Raw genomic sequence first — 19,456 nt, forward strand, 5'->3', positions numbered from 1 at the left:
TAAAGCCAAGTTGCCCATTAAAAAGCCTGGAATGAAAGTACTGTCAGTTCTAGCTGTACATTTATGTGTAAATATGGAAACAAGTCCTAGCAAGGTTAGCACCAGCAGTAGATGACCACAGTCACTGAAAATCACCTTCTGTAACAAAGGAGGAAACGCCTACAGCCTGACGTCACAAGTTAAAAACACTGTTCTACCTGACTGTTCTGACAAACTTTGTTTTACTGACACTGGCACATACTACTTGTGGCATTTTTCATCCATTGCTAAGCACTACAGTCTCATCTAATGTGCCTCTTCTATTGTTAGTCTATAAAATAAATGGCAGTCATAAAGGCAGGAGGAGTTCAGATTTTTGATGCACACCTGGTGTCAGGACCTCCTCGGTGCCGGTGTAGGAGGAGAACACCTGACCCATGAACTGCTGCTGCTGCTCCCTGTAGTTGTTCTGCAGATAGTCCATCAGCATCACATATCCAGCCTGCTGCATCGTCATCACTTCGCAGAACATTTCCAGCTGCAACACAATAACAGAACACTGTCAGCCCTCAGAAATACAGCGAGTATAAATAACACTGATTGGTTATCCTGCAGAAAACAGTGACTGCATTACTAACTAAAGAGGTGAGCGTAGTTGTGATTTCAGATGTTTCTTTCTAAACAAAAATGAAAAAGTGTTGTGAAAAAATAAAGGACATTGAAACAGTGTAACAAAAAGAAAAGCTAATTTTTCTACAAGCTGGGTCAAGCAATTAAAAAAAAAAACCCAAAACATTAGGCAACCAGAGACTGCATATGAAAGATGGATGGTTTGGTGTCAAAAGACAAAGATGGTGACGACCAAACACCACTGACGTCAGCCATTAGTTTGAGAACTGTAGTTGGCACCACACTGTATTAAATAAGGAAACAAGTGTTTGAGGCCATAAACTCATTCGGTAATTGAGATCACGTGAGAAGCAAGCTCACTTTGTCATAGACTTCTGTGCAAATAAACTTCTTTTTGCAACCAGTGGCATCACCCCCTGCTTAGAAAGTGTCGGTTTAAGGCACCTTGCGTTGGCTTCATTTTTCCGATCAGAAGGCGATATCCATTTTTATAATAACATACAGTTTATGTGAGCAACACAGAAAGATACACACCTGTTTGAAGCTACTCACATACATCAAATGCATAGAAAATATGTTAATGGATATGTCACTCTGACCAATAAACTGTGACTTAAACCACATCTTTAGTATCTGCCAAATCTAACAAACAGAATTTAATTAGTGGTAGATTGAGGCAGCTAACTCTGCCTCATTTACTGTCAGTTTTCTGATGATCAACGAGCACAATCCCTGTGAAATAACTGAATACATAAACAAAATCAGCCAATGCACACAGCAGAAGGTCTCCACTAACTTTAGAAGTTAATAGGTGTGACGAAGCCATGAATAATGTCGGAATGATCCTTTAACATGTGGTTTGTCGCTGTACCTTAAAGCAGGCGGGTCACCTCCTCTGATTGCACAGTACTCATCATCTGACTCACACAGAGTCAACACCACAGCAGATCCAGGCTCACACCCCATTAAAGCGGTTGTTAAAGACGTGACTTTAAACTATTAAGATCTGGCAACCTGGACCACACTGGAATGTAGACCAGCTGGGACACGCCACTAGGTTTGGGAACCCTTAAAGACCTGCAACAGCTAGTATACAAGGAGCAGGAGGGAAATAACCAGCTGAATGTGCTTCTAATAACTCAGCTAGGACATTTTCAGGTAATTTTTTTTTGTAAAGTGAGGACATTTGGGGAAAACAGAAACAGGACTTGTTGTAAAGTGATGTCTTTCTTTTATATATTGTGTGCTTCTTTTTCTTGTGTATTTTGTATTTTACTGAACCATATTATTTGTTTTTGTATCAGCTGGTGCCATCTTAACATCTTTTGCCTCTATCTAGTGCTGTGGTGATACATGAAGTAAAACAAATAAATTAAATGTAAACTTTTTTCTTAGGTTCTCAATATTGAAGGTATGGCTTTAGGGTTGTATATTTACAATTAAGTTTGGGGGCTAAAAGAGGTATTACGCAATGATGGTTCTTAGAAAGTATAGCAGTGGAAATGTGTGTGTGAGGCCTCCTGCTTTATGATAGCTGAGTGTTTAGAATGAATGACTTGAATTAAAAATGACGTCTGCAACTTAGTACGCGTCATACTGCAGCCTTTATGTTGAAAACCTTTAGAAAAACCTTTTGTGTGGGCTTTCACATGTTTGTGCAAGTGTATGCGTGTGTATGTCCATGTGTTTCCATAGCTTCAATAGCGTGGAGCCCTTTTGTAAGTCAATATTTGTTTGATGTAATGACTACCTCTGTATGGTTGTCAATCATGCTTAGCCTGAGGGCAGTTTCTATCTCTCTCTCACACACACACACACACACACACACACAGACACACCCTCCTTGCCTCACCCATCACTGGCGTGCTTCCTGAGTTGTGGTATGGTAATTCCTCCTTTCAGCTCCTGAAACATGGTTCTAATAGTTTGTTTACAGACTTTACTGTAATTGTGCAAGTCGTCTTTTCATCTTCAACAACAACAATGTTGAAGCTGAAAGGACCTCACTGGTTAGCCAGCTCACACACTACTGATTACTTTTACAGTCTCTTCTTTTGGTCTTTGGATTGTCTTTTTCCTGCTGTTGGTCTCAGTTCTATGAAAATCTACTTTGAGACACCTGAAGCTTAATTTGATATTGTATATGTAATCCACCCTCATGATTTTCTCAAAATACTTGCAGAAGAATTTTAAATCGGGGTTTCGTGTTTTAGGTATTTTTGGAAGGTTTTTAGGACACTTGTGTGTTTGAGGTAATACAGTTTAAGCTTTAAACTTTAAATACAGAGCAACTCTTCTTACACAAGAAGAAAATACCCTCTAAATCTGTGTAGTTAAGCAAACCTTGTTGTGTATGCACTATATATACAGTCGTGACTCAATAATCCGACACTAAACGTAAAACCTTCTTTTGTCAAGATGGAGGTCAAGATACAAGGAGGGCTTGATGCTTGACGGGTAATTTGTTGTTATTATATTATAGCTGTTATAATAACTAGTGTATTGTTAGAACAGTACGCATCGCTGGATTTCACGCCTAATTGACCGGTGCACTTGTGCACAGGCCCGTCGGTTGACATCAAAGGTAAATACGTTCACACAGCAGGCTAAAGTGACCCAAATCCGATATTTTTTTTTCTCCTATGCGATCTGTATCTGGTATTTTCATGACAGTCTGAACAACACAGATCCAACTAATGATGAATATCCGAATATTTGGCACGGTCGAGGGGACCACTTCCACCCCGGGGGGGGCGCTCTGATGGGGTGGAAATGCCCAGAACGCTCAGGCAGTACTTGGCTGCTGATGCCAGTTTAGCTACTGGTCACAGTTCTGTTTCCACCATCGATGGCGGCGGTGGGGGAATGGCAGCTACACTCCACCGTTATTATCTGTGTTTACTTTCGTAAACACTGAGCACGCTGACGTTGTGTCCTCTTCTGCGCATGCGGGACACTTTTGGGTCGTATGAAGTTCACACAGTAGATCACATGCAAGTTGCATTTAATTAGAAATGTGAACCAACTCGCAAAAAAAATCAGATTTCCCAAAAAAGTCTGAATTGAGCATTAAGTCCTGCAGTCTGAACGTAGCCAATCTGTCGGATTGTTAATTCAGATAATACGCCGTTGTCCTTATTTGTGACATGAAATGTCATGTCAGAGTTGGAATCCAAGGCTGTCAGTATGTTAAGGATATTATTAATGGGTTCAGTTCGTTTTTCCTAAACACCTGTTGGATAGCAAAGTTTTTGGATTGTTAAGGGTCAGATCATCGAGTCACGACTGTATTTTAAAAGACAATAGATATTGTTTAGAAGGCAGACATCTCACACAAGTTTACCCTGTATGTTTCTATTCAATATTACAGCATTTCTCACCTGCTCGTCAGAGATGGCTGCTGGGTTCTTAAAGATGATCCACTCAACAGTCTCACTGCAGGGCGGTGTGGTTAGGGAGCCATTGTAGATGAAGTATTTATCTGTGGAGTTCGGCAGGAGGCCTTGCAGGGTGAAAGGCAAAACCTCGGCGCTCTTTCCTGGACAACAAATCAGACAATTTAAACAAACATACCAGACGAAGAGGCAAGAGAAGAGACAGAACAGGAAACTACTGTACCATATCTGCTCACGCTGCTGATGCCATCTATAATAGAAGCGTAGTTCATGTTGTCTGTGATGCTTGTCTGTGAAAATAAAACCAACATAATTAATCTCCTATACACTATGTTTAGACAGGAGGAACATCAACAGGTTAGAAATGTAGATCCCTAAACAGACTTGGCTCTAAAACATATAACAAGATCACATAAACAAGAAAATTGCCGCAGAAACTTCACCTTTACGATTAGAATTACGTTTGTAAAAGAAGATTTGAATTTGAATTGAAGACATTTTGTCTATTTATCCATGACTTGTATGCAATTATTTTAACAGCTTTGTATGTGTAGATAACTGTTCACACAATACACTTATTCCTGAATTTATTTTTTTCATCTAATTCTTATTTTTATGTTTATTTTCATCTACTTTTAAAAATCTATTTTAACCACTTATTTAATACTGTTAGCTAATTATTTTATCTGTTACTTGAGCTTTCTATGTCGTTTTAGCGTTCCACTTTAAAAATGTATCCAACTTTTAGCCACTATTTTTTCTGTGACTGAGCTACGTACTTAGCTTTATCCATTTATTCACGACCATAACCCTAACTACTCTGAGCTACATTCATAAACAAACATTTACATACACTTGTAAAAATCTAGTCCTGTATATCATGGAAGGCTTAAGTTTCGAGTGACAAGCTTTCCGACGTAGAATTGTTTCTTCACAGTCCACAGATTATCTGTTGGATTTAAGTCAGGATTTGGCAAGGCTAAACCCTTTAATTCTAGCTTCACTTAACCCAAGGGTTCACCTGATTCAAATGATCAGCTCATCATCAAGCTCTGCAGAAGCCTGATAATGATCCTGATCATGTGAATCAGGTTTGTTGGAAGAGGGAAACATCTAAAACATGCTGGATAGGGGCTCTCAAGGACCAGGATTGGGCACCCCTGACTTAACCTTTTCTTTATCACTTCTGATGTGTCTTTGGGGTCATTGTCTTGTTGTCCAAGACCCAACCTTTTCGCTGATGATTTTAGGTTTCCTGAAAAATGTGGAGCTAATCCTCCTTCTTCATTATTCCACTTATATACAACAATCAGCTGCAACATTAAAGCTGGACAGTACCCTAATTAATAGTTCTTAAAAGACAGTTGAAAGTGTTGTATATTGTCTATTTCAAAATGTAGACAAAAAGTGCAACAGGAGAAGATGGGGAGTGACATAAGACTCCCAGGTCAGATTCAAATCCAGAACTTTTACGCCTTCACCACCAAAACCTCCAGACTCACCTTAACATGAATTTCGGATGCTCAAAAAAAGACCAAACAATGACCCAGTTACCTGCCAAAGCAGCTGGCAGAGCACAAAAACAACATTTACCAGCTTATTTGTGTTAGCTGGTAGCTCTACCACCCAACCAGCTGAAACACACACACACATACACAGAGCCTGCAGCTTCACATGAGACATTCTCTAAGTTTTGTTTCATTCTGGCCTTTGACATTTCGAACATGCCAATGTGGCTGGAGGCAACACGACTACACAAAGCAGAGCACAGGAGGAGACACAAAGCATGCATGATGCTCTGTACAAACTCTGACACTGAACATGAAAACGCAGACAGCCTGGCAGTGATCCTGAGCCAACAATATGAATATAACCGTGCAGTCACTCAGGTATTACTACAAAATACTAAAGGTATCAATACAAGACTTTGATTTGTTTCCTCTAACTTTTTTTTTTTTTTGTCCACCACAAAAAGTCATCATTATCAAAGTCATTTTCTGTCTTGTCTGCATTAAACCTGCAATGTTTTCACATGCCAGAATGGTCTTTTTTTATTTTTGAAAGGAGCACCAACTGTAAAACTTCGCTGTGCACAACAACAGACCCTTTTCAATTATAACAGCAGTTCTTCCATACTGAGAATAAAACATAAACGCAGACACACACGCAAAAAAAAGTACAAATCTCACCATAATGTAGTATATTCAATGGGTATTAAGCTTTCAGTTCAGATTGAAAGCCTCTGGCTGATGTTGTCTAACAGCCAAAACAGCTAAAACAAAACTTTTCAATTAAAAACATTAAGCTTTTAGGTAAAAACATTTAGTTATGAATGATAACTAGTTTAGTGTTAGACATTTTGGTTTTTCTTATCTAACAATTTGGTTAAGCTGGCAGAATGATGTAGGTTGGTTTAACTAATGGGTCATTTCAACAGTTCATTCTACCTGGTTTGGGTTACTTGAGTTACTTGGGTTAGTTAATGCTTTGTTAATTTAGTACAACTTGGCTAACACTTTATTAAAGCTAACAGTTTTTCAAGTTCGATAATGGTTCAGTTTTGTCAGGGTCAGCTGGTTTAGTGTCTACACTAAACTGTTTTAGGTAAAGTTTTGATCCTGGTTATATACATTTTCTTCTTCTCTTTTGTTTTAGTTGTTTTACGTTCAGTCAAGATGAACTTTGTCAGTTAAAGCCACCAACGTTGCATGTGATAGCCATCAATTGTATTTTGTACCCTATGTCTTGCTGTGTCTTGCTCTAAAGTGTCATGTGTGGAATGAGCTATTCAGATCAAAATGCCCACTTTACTATCCTGGAACACAAGCAATCCAAGTTTATAAAGCAATCACAATAAAAGTATCAGGATACATGATCATCTGTGCTGTGATGCAAACATAAACACACCTCAAACAGCACAGCAAGTGCTGTGATTCTGCCTCCGGCTTTGATGGTTTCATCTAAAGAGTCAAACCGATGTGCCTCGTAACAGTAGATCTGCATCTATGGGAGAAAACAGAAATATGTTAGGACCAGTACATCTCGTCATGTCCTGTCCAGGTAAATCGTTTCAAGTCAGATATTCTTTGATTAAGGGTTTCAAATTCAGTCAAGGTGTAGGGATATTGTCTTTTTTAAAGGAAACCTAATCCAAGGCATTCATGCTCTCATAGTTATAGTCTTAGTTAAGGAGCACACTATGCCACTACATTAAAACTATCTGCATGTATAAGTCACCCTCGTATTGCCAAAACAGCTCCAAGTTTTCCAGACCTGAACTCTACAGCCCTCTGAAGGTGCCTTTTGGTATCAGGCACCAAGACAGGAGCAGATCCTTAAAGTCCTGGACGCAGTAAGGTCAAGTGGACCCCTTTTGGTAGGTGCATAACAGGAACACCCTACAAAAACTTCTGTTTTTGGGATTCTCTGGCCCAATTGTCCAATTGTCTGGCCATCACAATTTGGACCTTTTTTGTTTCCTTTAATCAGTTTGACTTTGACAAAGACTCTGCTGGTCTTGAAAATTAATTTAAAAGTCCTTAAAGGGTGCTAAAGAGTAGTAAATTTAATTTACAAAAGTCTGAAATGTTGCTGTCTTCCTGCCATAGACACTAATACAATTTACAAACAGGCTATCAGGAGAAATGAAACACCTACAAAATGAAGGTGTTTAACACAGTGGGTTGTGCTGCAAGAGGCTGAGATAATCGTTCATGTACATGTTCTGAAATTATATATTCCTAGAAGGTACTGAGAAAATGACATGTTTCAATGCCATATTAACCATACTGGTTTCCCTCCTACTTGATAACAAGTGAAAGAAATATTTAACTAAATTTCATTGGGCATTAAAAAGATCTGAAAGTTGAATTGAAATTGGTGAAACCTGCAGAAACCCTGTGCAGAGGAGAGGTATTAAGGATGAATCCAAGTGTTGAGGTTTTGTTTGATCTCTGAGAAAGTACTTATTGCAATAGGTATAACTATCAAAGAATTTTTTATTTATTTACATGTTTTCATATCATATGGACTTGGTGTGTGTGTAACATTTTATGTGAGACATGTCGTGCACATTAGTCTTACCTCTAGAGGGTATTTGACTCCATCCAGACTGTGTTCTGAGCCCTCTGAGGAGGCGTTGCAGCGCCCCCAGTGAAAGGTGATGCGTCCCACCTTAAACTTCGACTTGAGAGCGCCTCCACTGACATAGAACTCTCCGTCCACATCAACTGCCACTGACAACACATAATGTAAAGACATGAGCATATAAAAGCTAAATGAACTGTATTTTATTCTCTTAAAGCAATTTACAATCTACATCACATGAGACCAATGTGTGTAAAATAAAAACCTTTGAAACCTTTTAAAAATGTTTGTCACATCTCAGTGTATTTCATCTACACACACCCTGATCAAAACAACTTATCACTTGAACAATTTTAAAAACTCAACCACACTACAGCCTTAAGTCTGACTGAAAAGGACAGATTGTAAAACATAAAGAGGATCAAAGATGAGAGCTTGGACAATATATATTACATCACCTTTACTGGACCATCAAATAATGAATAAATCAACAAGCTTATGCTCTACAGGTTGGTCTTTGACTTGACAAAAGTCCACTCAAGGCTCGAAATGTTCTTTGAAAATCTCACAAAGGCGGACTGTTATGTAGTCCTCATTACTGTACTATGCATCATGGTACAATGCTTTAGCTTTAACACCCAATAGGGATGTGACTCTTGTTTTGTAGCGATAACATCTATTCTTCATGTGAATGCACTGACAAAGTTCAGTCTCAGTCTTTGCAAAGCTTAACACAGTCAGGACTGTGTTTGCTTCTGGTACACTTTCATTTGTTCTAACATTCTGATCTGCATGCGATTGGCTCCATTTGTATAGTCTCCGCTAACTGAGGTCTGTGTGGGTCTCATCAGCTGTTACGCTTTATTGCAATCCTGTCTAAAGTTTAATTTCCCCTCAAGGGGAAGGTAAATATTGACTCAACTCGTTGCTGATTCAATCCTGTTGAAAAGTTTGTTTGCACCATATTAAAAGCTCCATCCATCACTTGTTTTTGTAAAACTGACATCCGACATTTGCACGAGAGTACACAGATGACCGCCTGAGAACTTTATTTAAAAAAAGGGTCTTAAACTTACATTGGGACAAATTGTGTGCTGATAAAAACAGGTTTAAGTACTATCGGCCTCAGGCTGTTCACCAAACATCTCCATTAATTAAAGTCTTTGGTGCAGCTGGCAGATGAACAACCACTACAACAAAGTGCTTCTTATTTTTCCAAGAGTTCAGTTGCTAAGAAGCACTGGACTCGTCTGTTTGGAGCTTGTTGAAAAGCGAGGTGGGATCCCTCTTGTCTACAATTTCACTTAACAATTACCTTGAATGCAGACTGTAGCTTATTGTGTTTCACACCACTTAAAGAGAAGGAATCTAAAAAAGGCTCTCAGTCCTGTAAAATTAGGAACTAGTAACTGTATCCTTTACAATAGGACACCACCGTATAACAAAAGATCCTATCGCTCTGTCTCTGTCTGGGAGAAGCTATCATTAGAAAAACAGAGGGTTAAGGAAGGGAAGAAGGTAAAACATGGCTACATTTTGATGAATGACAGCGAATACTGAATTACATTCGTTTTCATTTCCAATTAGTATCTTCAAATCCTAAAATTTATATTAAAAATGTATATGAAAGTATATTTTTTTTAAAAACATGGACAAACAAGAGTAGAAAACAGGTCATGCTCTCTCTGCACTGGATGCTAAGACAAGCTGTCCATCAATGCCAATAATCTTCACATTGTAGGATTTTCTGAGCTATACAACCTGTTGCTGTAAAGATGTGACTGCGGTTGCTGCTGTCAAGAACATTGCTCTGGGAATGGCAACGTAGGTTTGTCCACCCTCCACTTTGTTCCAGCCTGAAACACCTCCATAACAACTGTATGGACTCAAATTAACATTTTTAAAGACAATTTTGGCTCATCAGAGCATGAAACCTACTGGCTTTAGTGACTGACATTTCCATTGGCGCCACCATGACGACGATGTTTTTGATTTTTAACTTAACTGTTGAGCGGATATGATTTTCAAAGGACAAATTGTAATTATTTTTGATGATCCCTTGATTTTCATCTAATGGCACCAACAAGTCAGGTCAAGTAACACCAGCATGATGTTCAGATTTATGGTTTAGTGTCAAATGTGTTCATAACAATTGGATGCATTTGCTATGAAGTTCCGTTTAGGCAATCATAATCACCTAAGTAGGATCTGTCTTTTTCATTTTTCATCCAGTAAAATCTTTAATTTGGTTCATAGCACTCTAACTATTAACATAATGAAAACTTTACTTTCTTACTATCACTGTGATCGCATTTTCACTTGGCTTTTGCACTTGCTTGATGCACTGCTGCTATACTACTGCCTCACAGTGCAGCTACTTTTTATTTGGGTCCACACAGTAGTTGTTGAGGTGCTTCAGGCTGGAACAAGGTGGAGGACAAACTGACAGACTGACAGTGCCATTCCTCGAGCAATGAAACAGCAGCCATACCAATACGACTTTACAACAACCCATGACTATTCTTACCGGTCTTTCCATCATTCTTGATGGTAGTTCTATCAGTTGTCAGACTCTCCCAGCCATCGAACCTCAGCTTCTGGTACTGCAGCTTCACCTGAGCCAGGTTCTCCTCGATATTTATGGGAGACTGCTTGGCGTTGCTGCAGGATGGAAACTTCTTGGCCCAGTTGTTTTGGTTTAATGTTCCTGGAGGGCAGACAGAGAACAAGTTTTCAAAGAAAGCCGTTATCATGGACCATGCAGGTGCCGGTGGGGATGGGATCTTTCCTGATCTGACAGGTTGGAGTTTTGTTGAAGCACCACAAGATTCTAACAGTAATGTGATGTGTAATGTGACAGTAAAACTGAGAAAAATATGTCAGTAATGATTTTTTGTCTCTGACGACACAAGTCTTTTAAGTTTTTTTTTAAAGAAATAAAGTAAAATGAGTGACGGCTATAAAGGAAAGGCCTGAATAAATGAGTGGAGAAACTAAGTGAATACAGATGCTTCAATAAAGGACTCAGCTCATCAAATGGATTTACGAAAATGATGTGAATCACATGCTTCTGCCTTCTCAAATCACAAGACAGGACACGCATCAAGGAGATGTTGGTGTGACCTACTGGACAGCACTTTCCACCACCATCACCACCACCATCACCATCGCCATCACCTCATGAGGCAGCAGTTTTTAAAAAAAACGGTATTCATCCATTTAGTAGAGTTCTCCACATCTAGAAAATCTGTAACAGGGAGCACTGCGGCTGTTCAGTTGGATTGTTGCTTGTTCAGTCTCATAGAAATACAGTTTATTAAATCTGCTTACAGTTTTCATAGAACTGGTGTTGATGAGACTGTGTCATCTAGCAGTAGCTATACTGTCATTATATTGAGGTCAGACGACAATATAGGGAATTTGGATAGTGCTCCTGAGGCATCAAAACATTTAAGGCAATTAAAAAGACAAACAGAACATAACAATTAAATAAAACGCCATATGAAAATCTAGACTAGAATTTAAAAAGTACAAATGCATCAGACAGACAGCAGCAATATTTGAAGCAATGGGAAATGTATGTACATTTATATACAGTTCTACAGTGTTTCAAGGCACACATCTTTAAAATTGCAAATGGGTGGGTTTATGTGACTTGGGGGGCTTGGGTCATGTTCACCAGTGTAGCAGCTTGGGGGGAGGAAGAAGCTGTTTTTCAGTCTTGTGGTTTGTGATTTAATTGTCCTGTATCGCCTGCCAGAGGGAAGTGGTGGTACGCTGGATGTAAGGGGTCTTCAATAATGTTTGCGGACCTGCCCCTACAGCGGGCCTGGAAAATATTCCCAAATGCAGCAAGCTGACACTGAGTGACTGATGAAGTGCAGGCTTCACTTTCTAACTCATTGTGCAGTGACTGCTTACAGGTGTCCTGCTCACAGGCAGCTAGTTATGAGCTAACGAAGTAAAAAACTTCCAGCTGTTCTGATGCACTCTGACTTCAACACTCACATCAGCTCCTATTTTCTCTCTTACAACTTTCATAAGGTCAAAGTCCAAGATTGTTCAATCTTTAAGCAGACTTTTTCTGAAATACTGCCTGCAGCGCTCTGCTAACAACTGCTGCTCAAAGAAAAGGGTTCAGCATCAGGTTTCCCCTGTGCTTCACACACAAAGAGCATGCTGACATGATGGATGACATAAATACAGTATGGAAAGTGTTACAGCCAGGAATACAAATTATCTCTCACGGAAGAGTGTCTCTGCTGGATGTCAAACTGAACCAAAAAGATTTAATCTAGCAGCTCATATTCATGTCCAACTGATGTACAGCCTTGGGCTTTTTGTTTCAGTTTTATTGGAAAAATGAGCAGAGCAGCGTGTGAGATTCAATCAAATAAAAAAAAAAAAAACACTCACACATCTTTCTGCTATGACTGCAACATGTTCAGAGGACGACTTGTGGATTTTTTCACATCTGCTCAGAGTTACTGTCTTCACTCACTGAATGTTATATCTCTGAGAAGACAAAACACGAGCTGGAAGCTTCTGTCTTTGTGTGTCTGAGAATAAATGTAGCTGGATGTCTACAGTCTAAATAAACGGAGTATGTCCTGAAACATTGAGAAACATGGTTAAATATCTCCTTCTATCATCAACAAAGCATCCTTCTATGATAATAAATTGTTAAGCTGAACACACATTTTGCTGTCTGGTGGAGTCTTGTGTTTTTTTCTTTAGAAGCCTCTGTTTTGATGAACAGACTTCTCTATCCCTCAGTGAAAGTGAAGCTTCATGTATTGATCTTCTGATTTTGTGATCACTTTTGGTCTGTCTGGTCCTGCTTTGAACACAACTGATCTTGTTTAAACAAAGTGTTTTAAAGCTCCATGGACTGCCCTCTTAGAAAGTGATGCTGAGAAAGCTCCTCTTTGCTCCAAATAAAAGTCTTTCTTCTGACACTCTCACTTACTTCTGACGCCCACTATCACAGTGCTACCTAGTGAGCAATACTCTGCTTTAAACTTGATGCACAGTCATAATTCTAAGAGGTGAACAATGACTGCAGGTTGATTTAGTCGAACAAGACCCTGATGAGTCGATCAAATCCATCTGAGTGCCATCTGAATGAAGAAATCAGAATCAATACAGTGATTATCTGCTTCAGTTTGATTGCTAACCTTGAAACATTTCTTATTTATCTTACATTACTATGGCAGTTGAGGTCCCATTAAAATATATATATGAATGTATCCACCATGTGTTGTCCTTAACCTCACCAAGGTCATTTTTTATGCCTAAACTAAACCAACTCTGTACATCATGATCTAAGGTATTGCTTCACTTACTGAGTAAGACTTTACAATAAAGGTCAGATGCCAAAATGATGGCTTATGTTGTGGTTCACAGAATCTTGGCATACATATTAAAAGCTGTGCCTACAATAGCTCTTCTTATGTATGCCATTATAAGAGCTTTAACTTTATTCATGACTAATAATTGTCCTGAAACGGGTGGCTTTAATTGCTGCGCCTTCCTTAACGGTAATTATATATTGCTGGTTTCTGTTTGTTACAGTTACTTCATACTATTATTTCTATTGTGATTGTAAATTAGATGTTGCTGTAAAAGAACGTCCCTAAGAAGAGACAACATACACAGAACAAAAGCTACAACTCATTAGTTATTGAATGCAGCACCAGCAAGACTGCTTCACCCAAATTAAAAATGCCTTGTTTTGTTTTTTCATAATCGGTATTTTTACACATTTAAATGCTTTTTTCATTGACATTCCTTCTCTTCTGAAACAGACTTTTCACCTGAAAAGCTCAAATGTGAGTAATGAACAGTCGTAGTAACCTTGCAGATGCTGGTATTTCACTCTGTTGTGTTAATTAAGTGTTGTTTCGGCCAGCTGGTGTTGTGGTTGTGAGCAGGTACATCAGTGGATACATGACGCTATGCTTTCTCTCTGACTGGCTGCTTCTTTCTCCGGAGGACAAATAGCTCAACCAGGTCAGACGGACTTCTGGGTCAGGATGGAAGTTAGCATGTCACTGGGAAGAACACACACACACAAACTCACACAAACATATGCTCAGACACACAGACTAGGTGTAAACATAACTGGCCTTAAACCACTTGGTTTAGTTTCATGTGCAGCAGTCTAAAGCATGCAGCAAAAAAAAAAAAAAAAAGTGTAAAGAAAATAAAACAATAGAAAGCTGCTGTTGGCTGAATGTACATCAGTATCAACCATGAGGAGATTTACATAAAACAGCCTTGTTTAAGGTCTAAGGGTGACATATGTTTTAGCTTTCTTTGAAAAGGTTTTGAAAGGCCGCACTCCATACCACTTGGCCATTTTGAAGGATCTCTGGAGAATTTTGGCATCTGTCACTCCCAAGTTCTCCAGACTAACAAAATGTGCTATGTACTGTAGTGCCACACAGTGAACTATACAACCATTAATCACAACATTAAAAACACTGACAAGAGGAGTCCATCCATTATCCATACACCACTTAATCCTCACTAGGGTCACGGGGGTGATGGAGCATGTCGTGGCAAAGGCAGGAGACACCCTGGACAGGTCTATCACACTCACATTCACACATTAGAATCACCAATTAACCTCAACATGGTTTTGGACTGTGTGGAAGGAAGCCGGAGAACCTGGAGAGAACCCACGCTGCACGGGGAGAACATGAATAGTCCACGCAGAAAGATGTCCTCACCGGGATGCGAACCAACAATCTTCTTGCTGCGAGGCAACGGTGCTAACCACCGAGCCACCTTGCAGCCTGACAGGAGAAGTGTGCAACAATAATCATCTCATTACAATGCAAAGTTCTGCAGGTAAACCTTGGGTCCTGGCATTCATGTGGGTGTTACTTTGACACTTGGCCAGCCCATTCTGTAGCATGTAGTAATCTGTCTGCACCACTCTGCTATAGGGGGAAAAAACACTCTGGCTTGTCTGTACTTCTTTAAACCAAAGCGAATAATTTGCTTTGGTGTTCACTCAAAATAGTGATGAGTGGAATTCTTGTGGTGGAACATTTGCGTATTTGGAGATGAGCACTCTGAAGAAAATGAATAATTCACAAGAAAAAAAAACAAAAAACAAGCTGCCTGACTGCACCATCCAAATCCTCAGCAAAAGTTTCATTTCCAATGCAGGAGGTTGATTTCTGGAGGTTGCTGTTGGTATTTCCTGGGGCAAAGAAAACTGTAGCACTCTGGTAGTGAAAGGGGGGGAAGAATGCCGACTGAAATTACCAGTCAATGGAGAGATTATACTCACAACCTACATCAAGGGAGTGAGACTAGTTTGACATGTACCACCCATCTAGGCTTGGTTGTAAATCAAGCATACCCCCTCATGGCAATGACATATGGCAGGCAGCTGTCTGCCCCAGCAGGAAAATGTGCCATACCACACTGCAAAAACTGCTCAAGACGTCTTGAGAAACACAAGAACTCAAGGCATTGACCCGACCTACAAACTCCTGAGATCAAAATCTCAGTGAGAATCTGTGGAATGCACTGGGAAAAGCTGATTCACAGAGACCTAACAACACAATGCACATGACCCAATGGATCCACTGCCAATGCCCTGATCATAGACTGTATAAAAGATGGACGTAGCTACCGTGACGTCACCCGTTGGTTTCTGCACTGAGAAAATGAAGCCAGGGTTTTGCTACTTCCTGGTTGACATCTTGGATTTTTGGAGCCAGTGACGCAAAAATCGTCAGAGGGGGGCGGAGCCATAGGAGCAGCGATTGGTCAGACGGATTGAGAGGCAGGTCCTCTCTGCCCGCCCACACTTAACGCCTTCTGCTCGCTTCATCTGTATGGTCACTGCCGACTGTCAATCAAGCCAGCCACGCCCCTTGCCCCGCAAAGTGTTGACGATTTTTTTAAAAATTCAGTATTGATTTATTTTCAGATTGGCCACCTGATCTCTGGATTTGACCATGAAAACTAATTTAAAAAAAATCTTGAGCTGTAGGAATGGGGTATTTCGTGATCTGTGATCACTTATTTTCCAATTCAAGTCTATGGGAACCAGGGCTTTTTGGAGCCAGCAGCTAGCGGACGTAGTGATATCGCAGGTTTTTGACACTTCCGGGTTGGCTTCATTTTTCAGGGCCGGTTGCTACGTCCATCTTTTATACAGTCTATGGTCCTGATGCTGGACATTACAGAGTACCCCCAGAATTCCTATGTCCATGGTCTAATGGGTCAGAGCTGTTTTGATGGTACCATTATGTGTGTACAAAATCAAAACCAAAACCTGTAGTCAGTGTTTATACTCATTTAAAACAGCTTACCAATCAAACAGTGATGTCGCAGTGAATGACAGCAATTTGGTACCAAGCTGGCAATAACTTGCTGTGAGCATTCAGTGTAATTTAAATGATACATGAGGGGAAAGGAGTGGCTGATGTGCTCATTTGTTTTGGTCTGAGTTGCTGGTGCTCTAGCGACAGCCACCGCCTCCGAATGTCACATACCTAACCTTTAAAAGGGTTGTATTGAATTATTTGATTTATTAAGCTGAGTAAACAACTGTTCAGGCTTGTTGATAAACACTACAGACAGATTTGCTTTCAGTCACTTCTTCATTTGACAAGAAGAACTTAACACTCTGACTGGTCCTGCTGTAGCCACTTTGTGCCAGAGCCAGTACAAAAACAAGGCTGCTCCAGGTGATCTTTCAAATTGTGAGTATGCACAGTAAGAACCATTTAACACTAGGGCTCCACCGATATGGATTTTTTGAGGCCGATGCCAATTCCGATGTTTGACAGAAAAAAATTCCGGTAACCAATTAATCAGCCGATTCTCTGCTTTTCACAAACTCCAAGTGGGCTTTCATGTGTCTTTCACAGAGGACAGGATTCTGATGGGTGCACTGTTCCAATGATGGCTACTCTTCTGGAATTTTCTCACTGAATCTCTAGAGCCCAGACAGAGTGACCATCAGCTTCCTGGTCATTGCTCCTACTACTTCTCCCCGATTCCTCAGTTTTGCTGAGACGCAAGCTCGAGGAAGAGTCGTAGTTGCTCCAAACTTCTTCCATTTAAGAATTATGAAGGTCATTGTTCTCTTCCCAGATCCATGCATTAACACAAGTCTTTCCCTGATAAAACATCTCACAGCTGATAATGCATACCACAGCAAAAACATGTTTTACAGACAGGTGTATGCTTTTCCAAAATATGTATATCAAAGGAAATTACCACAGAGTGACGCTAATGAAGGTGCAGCAACATCTAAAAGATGACGAAGAGCTATAGGAGGCATTTGCACTAAATTTCAATTGTCATGTGAAATTTCATATTTTCATTTTTATGAAATTGGCAAAACTTTCTAAAAGGCTGTTTTCACTTTGTCATTATGGGCTGTTGAGAATAGATTGAATTTAAACAATTTTAGCAGAGGGGTACAACATAAATGTGAAAAAAGGGAAGCATCTGAAAGCCGTCTGAATGCACCGTATGTGTCACTGAAGATGTTTGACCTATAGGGCTGGTTTCTTCTAAGAGGACATTCTACACAGACCAAAAGCACATTTAAGACACTGAGTGTCCAAAGTGGACCTGTCACAACAAATCACACTTGCTGCAAACTTTTTCATGTCAGGAGCAGGAGTCTGTAGTTCGTCCACAGTGAAAGCAACATTGTGCTGCAAGGACTAAAAAAGCAAACATTTGTTTAAGTTCCTGCTTATTCACATCAAAAGGTGGGGAGAGTCTATTTATGCTGCGATACTGAACCAAAGGGTGCAGAAGGTATAGAAGCTATAGGTGGGACAAAAAGTCTCACTGACATGGAAAAGAACTAAAGCAAAGGCCTCATTACCTTAAGGACATCACTACATGGTGCCTTTTTGTTTATGGTGCTTTCAATGTATTAAAGTTGTGTCTCACATTGTCTAGTATTATTGTTGAGTTCTCAATTTGGGGTTTTTATTGTCTGTATTTATTGTTGAGTTTATGCTTCGTCCACTTCTGTAAATACAACAAACTTAAGTGAAAACTTTTAAGTTGGTAACATATCAATCTTTTTGTTATCTTTACCATTTATGGTGAGGAACAAACTAATTTTTTTCCCCCCCACACGTGCAAACTTAGATGTTACAACCTAAAAGCTTCTCATGGGTATATTAATATATACTCACATACAAATCTGGACCAAATAATAGTAGAGGTTAAGTTCATCCACACTTTATCTATACACCTTAATCCTCACTAGAGTCTGGAGTCTATCCCAGCTGACTTAGGGAGAAGGCAGGGGACACCCTGGACAGGTCACCAGTCTATCACAGGGCTACACTTAGAGACAGACAACCAAGCACACTCACAATCACACCTACGGACAATTTAGAATCGCCAATTAACCTCAACATGTTTTTGGACTGTGTGGGGGGGAAGCTGGAGAACCCAGAGAGAACCCACGCTGCACGGGGAGAACATGCAAACTCTATGCAAAAAGATCCCACTCGCCATAACTGGGACGCGAGGAACCTTGTAGCTGCGAACCAACGGTGCTAACCTCTAACAGGGAGAACATGCGACCTCCACGCAGAAAGATCCAGGGTGTCCTCAACCTTCTTGCTGCGAGGAAACAGTGCTACCAACTGCGCCACATTGTAGCCCGAGGTTAAGTTTAGATTTTTATTTTTCATTTATTACCTGATAGCCTGTGAATGTACGAATTTCATAAAAGATCAGAGGTCACATCCCCTTAAGAACAGACCACACTGGTGTACTAGAATGATTAGAAAACAATAGACATCAGATTTTTAATGTATTAAATCTCTAGTGTTTACTATGTTGAGCTCTGTTTACACTCAAACTTCTTCAATTCATATGCAAATCCTAAAATGACACTTAAGTGGATAAAACTGATTTATGTGATTTTGTACAGAAAGAAGGCATCGTTTTCCTGAATTAGACTCTGACCTGTTTTGCAGAAGCTGGAGTAACACAGCACTGTGATAGGGGGATCAGTGGATGAGTTTATTGCTTACAGAAGCTTAGGCAGAGTTTGCTGAATGTAGAGAGCATTCTCACGCTGGTTTGTTTATTCAGAAGTCTTCTAAAGGTCCTCTTAGAAGCTGCGTTGCTCATTACAGCCAGATGAATGAAACAAACACAGGTATTTAGGGTGACCAGACGTCCTGATTTAAGGGTTTCGATTTAAAGCTGTTCCCGAAAACGTCCCTGATTTTGACACTGGATGGGAGGTGTGTGCAGACGTGTGCTTGTCGTGAAAAGAGTTTCTTGAATCCTTAAAAATATTCAGAAAGTCTGTTTAACTGTCCGTGTGGGGATTCTATGGTCTAATTAATTTG

At 39.9% G+C, this 19,456-nt stretch overlaps 1 protein-coding gene across 1 annotated transcript in view; it reads right to left on the reverse strand.

The window, feature by feature from the left end:
- The window catches only part of LOC103372465 (receptor-type tyrosine-protein phosphatase zeta-like), a 99,919-nt gene that overhangs the window by 35,789 nt on the left and 44,674 nt on the right, over nucleotides 1-19,456 (reverse strand). Inside the window, exons 3-8 of the mRNA XM_008302120.1 lie at nucleotides 10,618-10,797; nucleotides 8,088-8,239; nucleotides 6,912-7,007; nucleotides 4,228-4,294; nucleotides 3,990-4,147; nucleotides 367-517 (exon numbers count right to left, since the gene is read on the reverse strand). Coding sequence (XP_008300342.1) covers nucleotides 367-517; nucleotides 3,990-4,147; nucleotides 4,228-4,294; nucleotides 6,912-7,007; nucleotides 8,088-8,239; nucleotides 10,618-10,797 — 804 coding nt within the window. The remainder of the gene's footprint in view (nucleotides 1-366; nucleotides 518-3,989; nucleotides 4,148-4,227; nucleotides 4,295-6,911; nucleotides 7,008-8,087; nucleotides 8,240-10,617; nucleotides 10,798-19,456) is intronic.

This window comes from Stegastes partitus, unplaced genomic scaffold, assembly GCF_000690725.1.
Source record: "Stegastes partitus isolate 25-593 unplaced genomic scaffold, Stegastes_partitus-1.0.2 Scaffold1762, whole genome shotgun sequence".
NCBI lineage: Eukaryota > Metazoa > Chordata > Actinopteri > Pomacentridae > Stegastes > Stegastes partitus.